At 42.5% G+C, this 13228-nt stretch overlaps 1 protein-coding gene across 1 annotated transcript; it reads left to right on the forward strand.

The window, feature by feature from the left end:
• Positions 1-1623: 1623 nt before the first annotated feature.
• Positions 1624-12046, forward strand: slc10a4.S (solute carrier family 10 member 4 S homeolog). Its single transcript, XM_018243137.2, has 3 exons — positions 1624-2483; positions 9543-9753; positions 10352-12046. Exons 1-3 carry the CDS (start codon positions 1975-1977, stop codon positions 10862-10864), a joined length of 1233 nt encoding a protein of 410 aa, XP_018098626.1. The 5' UTR covers positions 1624-1974; the 3' UTR covers positions 10865-12046.
• Positions 12047-13228: the final 1182 nt, after the last annotated feature.

The raw sequence follows: 13228 nt of genomic DNA on the forward strand, positions 1-13228 counted from the left end.
TTACTAACGGTCGCTGGCGTAACTTTGCTGGCGAAGATGATAGAGTCTAGCGATACTTCGCTCCCTAACTCCTGCCGAATTTTTGCTCTGGCGAATGGACGTAACTACGCAAATTCACTAAGATGCGGATTTTACTGAACGTTACCTCTTGCGCCAGACTTGCCTTCGCCACCTCAGACCAGGCGAAGTGCAATAGAGTAGACAGGAGTTCCTAAAAAAATCATTGAAAATTTTTCTAAGTCCCAAAAAATGCTGGCGACTTTTCCTTTTTCAGGCTGAAAAAGAGCGTCGTTTTTTTGGGGGTAAACGGTTCCTAACATATGGAACGTAAACTATACACTGGGCTCATGTGTAGGGCAATTTAACAACTCTATTTTATTTTATTAAGGTTCCCCAGATTGTGTAGTGTAATGTATTTGCTGCAATATATGCGTCCATTCATCTTTAACTTCCTGCCATATGCAAATTAGGCAACGCTAGCGCAACTTTGCCAGCGTTCGGCACCCTGGACGCAACTTTGGATTTTAGTGAATTAGTGTTGCCCTGGCGAATCTAAGCCTGGCGAAGTGTTGCGCTGTGAGCGAAGCCTTCGCTGGCGAATTTTCGGAGGTTAGAAATGTAATCTTATTGGCTTTACCTGGGACACTACCTAGATGTTCATTAAAACCTTTTCCCTTGTAAAGTTCATTATTATGGTGCAATGATTGTGAAAATAAAATTCATATTAAATAGTACAGAGCTGGATTAAAACCTGAGAAGCTCCAGAACCATGACAATAGTGCAACAGTGTGAGTCCTACTGACACCCGGGGCATGACACTTTGCTAAACCACTGGAAATCAACTTTACATTCATCTTTCAATTAGGATAATGTCATGTTTGGAGACTTTTGAGCAGCTACTGACAGGCCCGGATTTGTGGAGAGGCCATAAAAGCCCGGGCCTAGGGCAGCAAAATTTCAGGGGTGGCATGCCGCCCAGTCGCATACAAAGTGGCAAGGGGGAGCCACAGCTCCTCAGTGAACCGGCACATCGCTTGCAGGGGGCAGGTTCTACAAACCGGGCAGGCGCTAGGACCTGGCGGCCTCGGGGCACCAGATGAGCAAATCCTTCCCTGGCTACTGAGCAGCCAATGAAACCTCTGCAAAATGGGATTAGTTGCACTGAATATAACAAGGCATATGGGCGACAGGCACACTTTCCCATAATTACTACAGGGTGAAACATACTGACAGAACCAGTGGCATAACTATAGAGGAAGCAGACCCCACAGTTACTGGGGGGACCGAGTCTGCTCTCTTACCTGCAGTAGGGAAGGGGTGCAAGTTGGCGTGGGGCAGGGAGTCTTATTTTCTCTGTAATAATAAAACAGTGCCTTATACTTGATCCCAACTTGGATAAAATGAATCCTTATTGTCGGCAAAACTATCCTAATGGGTTATTTAATATTTACATTTTTTTTAAACAGTCATTTAATTACTAGCAAAATAACGTAAAATGCCTTATGCGAAAACTCCAGGTCCGGAATATTTTTTACAGGTGCCATATCTGTATATTAAAAATCACTGAGGGGTTCCATGATGATAAAAAGGCACTTCTAGGCAGGACGAGTGCTTTCATTTCAATATTCTTGTTTATATAAAGCAGGATTGGATGGATTTTTTTGTCTTTTTTTTAAATTAAAAATAGATTTGTGCGTCACAGACACGTAGGGCACCAGTGCGCTGAGTATAAAGCAAGAGAGAATGTGGAATAAAAGGAATAACTTGTGGCTAGGGGTGTGGTGAGCCGGCTGATGTGAGCGGCTGCAGGGGATGTGATAGTAGGAGGGTGAGTTATACCTTGGCTTCTGGCTCCCTGATTACTGTCTGGCTGCTGCCTGAGGATGAGATAGAAACTGCCTCCTCCTCCTCCTCAGAAGCAGTTTATACACAGACAAGTAGAGTCTATCAAAATAGCAGCTGATAGAAGTAGGGATGGAAAACTCAAGTGCAGCTCCATTGGATGTGATAACAGACTCTACTTATGGAGGCCTGAAAGATAATTTTACTCAAGGTTCTCTGGAAACCAGTGATAAAGTTACTGCTTGGGACCAATGGGATAATTTCAGCACCATCGCTGTGTTACTGCAAGAAGCTATGCGGAGTCCTACAGAGAAGCCTCTGTCTACACCAGTTCCTTTCTGGGATAGTCCATTGAACCATGGCCTCAGTGTGTTCGTTGGCGTGGCATTGTGTGTGACTATGCTGGGACTGGGCTGTACAGTGGAGATCAGTCAAATAGGGGATCATTTGAGAAGACCCATCGGGGTGCTCATTGCCTTGATCAGCCAGTTTGTCTTCATGCCCTTGGTGGCCTTCCTCTTGGCCCTCATATTCTCCCTGGATGAAGTAGCAGCCATTGCCGTCCTGCTCTGTGGATGTTGCCCTGGAGGAAATCTCTCGAATATCATGTCCCTTCTGGTGAATGGAGATATGAACCTCAGGTACCTATTATAACATTAGCAGCTCATAGGGAGTAAATAGACACAGGCTGATCTTGGGGTATTATGTGACAGGTAACATTTGGGCCAGGCACCATTGTGTTAAATTTATGTCTTTTGGAAAAGATCAAAATAAGTTAAAGACAAGAGTGTCCCTAGGACGTTGCTGAAGAACCTGTGTCTCCCCTCCAAGCACAGCAACAAGTGAACTACAACTCCCCAGGACAGAAGGATCCTGGGAGTTGTAAGTCAGATCTCTAACCTTTATTATACAAATTAATAACATTCACTCGTTTGTTATCTTCGACCTTTAGCTTGATCACAGATATGCATATTGCCTAATTATCAGCTAAAAGGGTCGGGAGTCCGATCAATTGTTAGTCTGCAAGGGGAGAAAGGAAATGTTTTTTAAAAAAAGCTCTTGGTTAATGCAAAAGGAATTAAGGTATATGTAAAATAACAGTTTAAATAAACAGTAGTATTGCAATGGTCACTGCACTTTCCCTACCGAGACAATATCCCAATATCAAGCTACAAACATCTGGGATATTCAAAGATATTGGGTGGCTACACGGTGAGAGCATTTCGTTACGAGGGCTTGGCACCTCGCACTCACCACATAAGGCAGATATTATGGGCATGATTACTGCAGTAGTAATGAGCAATAAGTAGCCCCTTTCAGTCAGAGGGTGAGAGTCCTGCTATCCAGAAAGTTCTAAAATCCAGCATTGACATTTCCCATAGAAAATTATTCAAATGTATTTTCCCTGTAATAACAAAACAATGCATTGGCTCAATCAGTCATCATCAGCACAATAATTGTATTTTTTTTGTATGTTTGAATGTATTGCAGTAGATTTAGACATAAATGGAACACCTCCTTATCTGCAAAGCCCCAAGCATTTTACACCTGGAACGGGAATTTGTTTTTGAAAATTGACAACTTTCAGTGCAGTTGGTCAGCTTTGAAAAATCTACCTTTTGAAAAGTTGATGAGTCTTAGAAGTGTCCTGCTCCAGTGATCAGAACACGAGTTCTTTTATACAGGATGATAGTGGTTCTAAAAGACTCTCCCTTGAACACCTTTTGTGAATATGTTTGGCTTTATTGTTTTTTATCATACAAATACAAGGAAGTAGATGGCAGGTATAATATTTGGGACACAACACACATGTGGTTGCGACTGACCATTTCAGCCATTAACTTAGACTTGAAATAAATACACTGAAGCCTCGAATCAGACTATAGAGCATCTTTCCCTGTACTGAGTCCAGACTATAGAGTATCCTCCTCTGTATTGTGCCCAGACTATGGGGCATCCTCCTCTGTATTGAGCACAGATTATATGGCCAGGGTGGGACTGGAAAAAACACGGTTAGCCCCAGCCCTCATGCATGGGTGTCCGCAGTAAATTTTCCAGGGTGGGGCAAGGAGGCATCTGTGGGCGGGCCTGTGAGATAGGTGGGTGTGTCACTGCCATCAGGGGGTGGAGCTATGCCACGGCGATCAGCCGATCGCCAGGTCAATCAAGGGAATCCTGCACAGTTTCCCTAATTTGAAAAACCATCCAGGAAGTTTTGACCCGGGCAACCCTTCAAAATACCGGTTGTCTGACAAGTGGCAACCCTAGTTCACACAAAGATGGCAAAGTGGCAAGTTCATGTATAAATACCCCCAGAACTCACAAACAGATGGCACAGGGGCAAGTACATGTATAAATACCCCCAGAACTCACAAACAGATGGCACAGGGGCAAGTACATGTATAAATACCCCCAGAACTCACAAACAGATGGCACAGGGGCAAGTACATGTATAAATACCCCCAGAACTCACAAACAGATGGCACAGGGGCAAGTACATGTATAAATACCCCCAGAACACACAAACAGATGGCACAGGGGCAAGTACATACATAAATACCAGCAGAACACACAAACAGATGGCACAGGGGCAAGTAATTGTATAAATACCCCCAGAACTCACAAGTACAAGGCTGCAGACAGCAATAGATAGGGCTTTCCTTCCTTCGTTTTCTCCCGCACTGCAATCTGTGCTACTGGCCAATCAGATGCTCCCTGGCTGCTCTCTCTCTCTGTCACAGCTGAAGTAATACGATCCGGCAGCACCGTGACAAGGGAGGGGGAGCGAGCACCTAGGGAAGGAGCTAAAAGAAAACTCTGCTGCACAGAAGAAAAATCTTCGAGGGATCGCGACAGAAACCACAGTAAGCTGGGGCCAATGCACGAACAGGTGGAAACTTATGTGCACAGTCCCAGGGGGGGGCACTGCCCCCTCTTGCCCCCCTCTGTGGACGCCCATGCCCTCATGGACCCTGCCGGCCCAGACCCGCTCCCTGATCTGCTCCCCATAAAATCGTAAGGCGAGCAGTGGCGCGACGGAGTGCGCATGGCTGCAGGAGGAGGGGAAGGGTTCTTGTCCAGAGTTTGTAAGTCCGGAGGGGGCTCCGGTGACTACCAGGGGGCCCTTGGTGTCGCAGCCCAGGTGGGCCCCCAGTGCTCCAGTCTGACCCTGTATATGGCACCCTTCCCTGTATTAAGCCCAGACTATTGTGCATACACCCCTGTATTAAGTCAAGGCTATAGAGCAGGCCAGGGTCCCTAACATTTTTACCCGTCAGCCATATTCAAAGAGAGTAAAGAGAGTTGGGGAGCAACACCAACATGGAAAAAGGTCCCTGGGGATGCCAAATAAGAGCTGTGTTTAGCCTCTATGTGGACTGACAGCCTACAGGAGACTCTGGCAGTACATATTATGCAACTAAAACTAAAACTAGGAATTCAAAAATAAGCACCTGCTTTGAGGCCACTGGCAGCAACGTCCATGTGGTTGGTGAGCAACATGTAGATGGACAAACAATCCCTGTTTTGTTTAAAGGGTAAGGCATTTTTCAGTAGCAGTATGCACAAAATGTCTCTGTCTTAAATATATTGATAATGGGTTGAGTGCAGAGGAATCTTGTATTTGTCTATATGTATTTTGTGGTCACACCCTCATTGCACCCCCGCCTAATGGTTTTAAAAATTAGTGGTGAGCACAACTTTCCCTTGTTTGTTATATATATATCTCCCAGAATATAGGATCTTTGTGACTCTACATTCATCCCTTTGTAGTGAGCGATACAAATCCTTTCTGAAAACAAAGCCAAGACCTTGCTAGTGACACCTATGTACCTGTACCTTCGACGGACACCCTGCTTGGTACTTATTGGTCTATCTGTATTATTATAAGCCTTGTTTTTGCTTTGTAGAAACACCCTGTAACAATGGAAGTATAAATATGCATAAATCTTGAAATTAATTGCTTTTTCAATACATTCTTTGTAGTCACCGAATGTACAGTGGAACATGCCATTACAACTCTTGCTAAAAATAGAAATTTAACCTATTAGGAGCTGAGTTTATTTTCAATGTATCATCCTTCACTCAATGCACAGAACCTTGCTGGTGGGATCTGCCATTTATCAGTATGAGTGTAAAGCTAATTGGTCATTAAGTTATTATACTCTCCTGTTTAAGTCCATTGCACATTGATAATTTGAGCCAGTGATACTCATGGTTCACTGTTGTACCCACCCAGCGTTTCCTTGCTCCTGCTGCAAAGCAGCACATTTAACGCCGTATCATTTATATTTACTCCCTGATAAAGTGGGAGTGATGCAGACAGGACACAAGTGACCTATGAATGTTGCACAAAAATATGTGGTACATGGACACAGGGAGCAAAGGAAGCTTTAACTTTACACCAGATCCAAGGCCCATCCTTCATATAACCCATAAATATGATTTCACTGCTTGACGTCATATATTGACAAGGTCAGAGCTTTTGCCCATCAGTCCACATTCCCGGCAGTGCTGATTGGGTGTGGGTGTTTGTGTATTTTTCACTCACACAGAGGGGAGGGTGCCGTGCTGCAAACACAGTAGTTAATTATTCTTAATAAGCCAGGGAGTCATTTTCCCTGCCCATGATTTAATTCATAGATGGATCTAGTCCTTACCACGGCACAGGAGCCTAAACATAGGGAGGGAGATTTATATTATAAGCTTTAATGACCAGGGCATTCATTACTGTCTTTGTGATTCAGTAAAGGTATGGGATCTGTGATCCAGAAAGTTCCAAAGTTCAGTCTCCCATAGACTCCGTTTTAAGGAAAAAATTAAAATTTTAATAAAAGATTTCCCTTTTCTGTGTAATAATAAACCAGCACCTTGTACTTGATCCAAACTAAGATATCATTAATCCTTATTGGAGCCACAACAATCCTATTGGATTTATTTCAATGTTTCAATGTTTTTTTTAGTAGGCTTAAAGGGCATTTAAAGGCAAAAAAATAAAATCCCATTTTTACTTTCTTTAATGAAATATACTTTAATTAAAAAATGTGTACTGTTTTTATAAGAAACCTGACTGTATGCAGTGAAATTCTCCCTTCATTTACTGCTGTGGATAGGAATTGTCAGACGGTCCCTAACTGCTGAGCAGGGAAACAATCATACTTATGAACAGCAGGGGGAGCCCCCGCCTTACTTCCCAGCCATGCAGAACTCAAGCAGCTTTGTTTATGATGATCCCTAAGCAGCCCAGACCACACTGAGCATGTGCACAGTCTTAGTCTTGCAAAGATGTTTAACAAAGTTACAAGATGGTGACTCCCTGTAGCCAACTTTGAAAGCATAAATTATTTGTTTGATTAGGCTTGTGGTGCAGTAGGTTCATGTTTATATTTAGTATACAAAAAACAGCATTTCTAGCCTTATTCTATTTTAGACTTTACATGCCCTTTAAGGTATGGAGATCCAAATACAGCAAGTCCCCTTATCTGGAAAACCCCAGGTCCCGAACATTCTGAATAACAGGTCCCTTGCCTATATTTGTATGTAATATTTATGTATGATATATTGATATTTGCAACCTTGTGTTGTACAGCATTGTATAATATATCAGGAAATCTGGTTTGTAACACAAAGGCAATCACTAACTGCTCAGCTGCACCTTCTCCACTGAATATCCATCTGAATTTGACATTCATTTATTTATTCATTCATGTGAATGTGGGTAGAGCAGGGAATGGCAGACACCCTTTTACATACCTGGTTACACTTCTCCCTACACTTACCAATGGCAACACAACTGTAGATTCAGTCCCTAGATAATCACTAGATCAGCGCAGAATATTTTTGAGCTTGGGGAAAATGTCATAGGTGCATGAAATAGGATATAATTTAAATACACTCAGATGTTACACACAATATCCCTTTATGGCAAAACGTACGGCTAAATTAATCATTAGTTGGAAATGCAAATAATGTCAATCTCCATATCTCTTCCGTTCACAAATGGACATTGTATATATATTTGCTGTTTCTTATCAGAATCAAATTTCCCTTTTCTACTCTTATTGTAATCAGAATAAAAACCAGAAGCAGCTCCTGCCCTCTTATTGTAATGGTGCCGGTCAGACACGAGAGCAGAGGAAGAGACATTCACTCATTCATTAAAAATCAGCCACATTCATTACAGAGCAATAAAAAAGTAAATTTTAATGGCCACAACAGGTTTCTTTCTTTGGAAATGGGAATAAATATATATGATAGGTACATAAGACCTGTGCATAACCCAGACCATGTTCCTCTGTTCTGTTAAAGGCAAAGTTGTGCATGTAGCTATTTGCTCTGGAAGCATCTCTAGGAACAAAGGCTAGCAGCTTATTGAATTATCAGATCTATAAGTAAACAGAGCAAATCACTTATATTTCAGATATATATTGACCAGCCATCAAGGCATCTAAATGAGCAACTTGTGGCCCATACATGGATGATGGCCAATTACTGTTGCTCCAGATCTCTTGATGTACCCACTTAAGATGGCCATACACACAGAGATTTCACCCCTATGCCCACCTTGCGGTGGGAGATATTGGGCTGATCTGATTCTTAGGACCACATCAAGAAACCAATCGATCTGTATTTTTAAACCTGCCATATAAACATCTGCCTGATTTTCGTCCAGATACCGATGGGGGAAGCCTGTTGGAGGGCCATACACTGGTCAATTGTAAAGAATACTTACCTCCGTCGCCGCTCCTGCGCTGCTACTGCCGCTTCCTCTTGTCTTCCTAAGATGGCGGCGCCCAGGGAGTCCACGCAGCTTGATCGAATTCCTGCGTCAGAATGGACGCATCTTCGTGATGCCAGCATCATGATGTCATCAAGCTTGTTTGGCGCCAAATGAGGCCTATTTAAGGCGCCAGAACACTACAGTCATTGCCCTAATATAGGTTCTACCTTGTGTGTTCCTGGGTGCGCTTTACTGATTATTACTACTGATTCCTGTGTTTGACCTCAGCCTGTTATATCGTCTTGAACCTTCTCTGCCTGCATTGACCCATCTGCCTGGACTTGACTATTCTTCTGCCTCATCCTTGTCGGTTACCTTAAACTGTGTTGGACTGGTATTTCCTTCTTGGTCCGTTATTAATGGCTGAGACTTTGGGCTCCTTACATCAATAAGCTGCTTGGTCTGTTGGCAGCTTATATCAGCCCATGTATGGCTACCATTACTAGGTGCACTGGCAGACCATGCTTTGTAATAGAAAGAAGTTGTTTTTATGGGTCTGAGCACTTCAATGCCAGCGGAAAAACAGAGGAATAGAATATGGATACACATTTAAAGCAAAGATTCCAGAAAAATAGATCAATCTTTGGGGTGATGTCACAAAACTCCATATAAAGGGTCCAGGTGCATAGACCTTAAACCTCCAGCCTGAAAGTTTTTGAAAAATACTTGATTGTACAGGCTGGCACAAACTGGAGCAACAGAGAAGTGGTGCAATTAATAAAATATTTAAAAGTATAAAAAGAATGATACAAAACCTATCCTAAATACTTTACTGAGTTCAGTTTGTGGCAGCCTATATAATCAAGTTTATAGAACAAAATGGTATTTTGGGGTCAAGAAAGACTTGTTTTTCTCCTTTAGAAAGAAATAAGGGACTAAATTCAGACTAGACTGATATCTAACACTTTCTTTCTCTTTGCAGTATCATCATGACCACATCATCCACCCTGTTAGCCCTTCTGCTGATGCCCCTCTGCCTGTGGTTTTACAGTCGTCCATGGATCAACACCCCTCTGGTGCAGTTTTTGCCCCTGGGTGCAGTGTCCCTCATGCTCTGCAGTACCCTCCTGCCTATTGGTCTGGGTGTTGCCATACGTTACCGCTATAGCAGGATTGCAGATATTCTGCTTAAGGTAAGTTGGAAGATTCGGAACCCTAAGGCTGAGTGGTGTTTGCTCTACCTGAGTATTTCCACTTCAATGAAACTTCACCTTAATAGGTGAAGAATAGCTGCAGAATTCCCTCATTGCAGCGCTGACCTGGATTTTAAGGGATTTGTTTAATTTGTTTTGGCTGTTAGAAAGGAGACACAATTACCCTGATTGATAGCTCTCAGGCATATGATGACATACAAAGCCTGTAGGATTGATATTTGCGCTGTTCCCTTGTTCTGATCCCCTCTATCTCTGTAGGGCACTCTCGCAAATATTCTCTGTTTCCATCGATTGGTGCTATGCTTTAATACCCTGCAATTCATAGACAGAGAAGGATGAAGATTTGGGGAGACTTCTCCAAAAGAGTTCAACTGCTATATATCCATATATTATTATTTTAACATTTTAAGATTCAATTTAAAGAGAGGCAGAATAGAAAGGCAAATCATTCAAAAACTACACATACACACGCATTAAAAACCCCAGGGCTAGAACTCGGTTAGCCAAATGATTTGGGCACTTGTGTTCCATCTGATGTTTGCAAGCTGGAGTTCATTTTGTTTTCACTTTTTTTTAGGTTTCCCTCTGGTCTCTGCTAGTGACCTTGGTTATTCTCTTCATTCTCACGGGAGCCATGCTTGGACCTCAGCTGCTGGCTACAATCCCACCCTCGGTGTATATAGTTGCCCTGATGATGCCGGCAATTGGCTATGGATTGGGGTATGGCCTGGCTACTTTATTTGGCTTGTCCCCAAAGGGCAGGAGAACAGTGTCTCTGGAAACCGGATGCCAGAATGTCCAGCTATGTACAGCTCTGTTGAAGCTGGCCTTCCCACCCCACCTCATTGGCAGCATGTACATGTTCCCATTGCTCTATGCCTTATTCCAGGCCTCAGAAGCCGGGGTCTACGTTTTAGTCTACAAATTTTACAGGAAAGATGTTCTACATAAGACAGAATCTCTGGACGAGGATACTAATATTTCCTTCAAAAAACTTAAGGAAGAAGATCCCCCTGAAATGTCATATGGGGCAGTAGAATCAGGAGAACAACGTTCTGTTAATATGGAACTAGAGCAGAGACCCCACTAATTTTTAAACACAATGTTGAGTGACAGTTGTTTACACCATAATGTTGGAATTGTCAGTCTGCTGCCCACCAAACAGCTAAAGGGGGCTGCTGGGAAATGTAGTTCTGGTGGGCTGTAGGTTGATTATCCCTGCAATAGTGTATTAATGAATTCATGTAAACTGTGCCAAAAATTTTCATTAATTTGTACAGAGGGACCTGGAAGAAGACCATGATTGTATGTAAATTTCACACATTGACCCTATACATCATTTCCTGGGTGGCGGTTTTGAATTGTTTTGTCCCAGAGTCTTGGCGTCAATTCACCATTCATAATAAAAACCCGCCGAGGAAAGCACGCCAATGAAAACACGCCAAGGAGATTACGCAAGAGAAAACAAAATTTCTACTAAAATGTAATTTCTGAAGCATTTTTTTGATACGGATCGACTTATGGATCTTGTGGGAGGAAAAAGTAGCGTGTGGCATCATGGGTAGTAAATCGAAAAAAAAAAAAACCCCGGACGACTAATCTGCAAAGTACATTATTTATATAGCACGAATATATCATCCAGTGATATCATCATTCACATTAGCCACTGTCCCAGTGGAGCTTACAATCTACACATCAGTTTATCAGGAGCCATTTAACCTGCTTGTATGTAATTAGTGGAAAATGAATCTAATCTGGGAAAAACCCACAAACACATGGGGGGAGACATACTGATTCTGCATAGCATATACTTTCAAAACATTTCCTAAACTCAAACCTGCAAGACACTGGCTGCCTGTTAGTGTGAAAGGAGACAGTAGCACACACATTTACTTTATATTTAAATACACACAAATGTACTTATTATGTACATATTTTTGTCTTCTGCACTTCCTATTTGTTATACACAATTTGCATCCTGCCCTTCTCCATGGATGCAATTTAAATCCCTCATACAGGCCCATAAAAACATCTGCACCAGGCACAAACTGGATCCTGGGATGCTTTAATGGACCAACAATTGCACTATAACGTGGTTATAGTGACTTTCTTTGAGGTCATAATATGGAGGTTTATTGGCCTGAGCAATGTGAGTGTGGGCAGAGGGAGGCCAGCATGGAGGTCCCATGCAGGAACATGGAACTGGAAAAATACTGTGTTTCAGTTGGTTTTGCTGGATTGTGCTACAGTATCTGCATCTTTCTACTCAAAGGCTAATGTTCCTTGAAGCTGCTAATATTCAGGACAGGGGGGTGGGTGGGAATGGACAAACATGTACCTGTTTAATAAATAGGACCGTGCTGGAGATACATTCTGGCTATGATGGATTATCCCAAATAGTGCAGATAACTGCAGAATGGTTTACTATTATCCCCCCTCAATGGCTTTTCAGTGCAATTGTGAGTGAAGGAAAAGATTTCCCAACCTGTTAAAGGAGAACTAAACCCTAAAAATAAATATGGCTAAAAATGCCATATTTTATATACTGAACTTATTGCACCAGCCTAAAGTTTCAGCTTGTCAATAGCAGCAATGATCCAGGACTTCAAACTTGTCACAGGGGGTCACCATCTTGGAAAGTGTCTGTGACACTCAAATGCTAAGTGGGCTCTGAGCAGCTGTTGAGAAGCTAAGCTTAGGGTTTGTCACTAATTATCCAGCAGAAAATGAGGTTGGCCTGTAATATAAACTGATGCTATAAGGCTGATTATTTATTTCTGATGCTAATTGCACTGGTTTCTGTGCTGCCATGTAGTAATTATCTGTATTAATTACTAATCAGCCTTATATTGTGACATTTCTATTCTATGTGTACTGTATAGTGTGAGTGGGCCCCTAAGCTCAGTAAGTGACAGTAGCACAGAGCATGTGCAGTGAATCAGCAGAAAAGAAGATGGGGAGCTACTGGGGCATCTTTGGAGACACAGATCTTTACTGCTAAAGGGCTGTGGTTGCCTTGTGCTGGTACAGAAGCCCAAAACATAATATACAACATTTCTAGCTATTTCTTATTTAGGCTTTAGTTCTCATTTAAAGGGGGGGGATGTCTACCTTGTAGCCAACAGGAATCATTATCAGTCAGATATCTGCCAGGAAGGGCTCATGCACGGGCAAAGAAGCTGACAGTTGGTCCAAGGACTACAATGGAAGCTAAAATCTGCCCATGTCTGGCCAGCAACTACCCTGCTCTCTGCAGTTTGCTCTTGAGACTTACAAATCCCACCATGTGTGACATTGGCCGTATCAATAGTGAGTGTTGGGATGGTATTTTAATTTGCATTGTTTTTTTTATTATTTATACAAAATGCAAGAAGAGAAAATCCAAAGCTGCTGCTCTGGGATATTATGGGTCACTGATGCCCTCGTTTTGCATCCAATAGCTTTGAATTGTTGT

This window comes from Xenopus laevis, chromosome 1S, assembly GCF_017654675.1.
Source record: "Xenopus laevis strain J_2021 chromosome 1S, Xenopus_laevis_v10.1, whole genome shotgun sequence".
Classification (NCBI taxonomy): Eukaryota; Metazoa; Chordata; class Amphibia; order Anura; family Pipidae; genus Xenopus; species Xenopus laevis.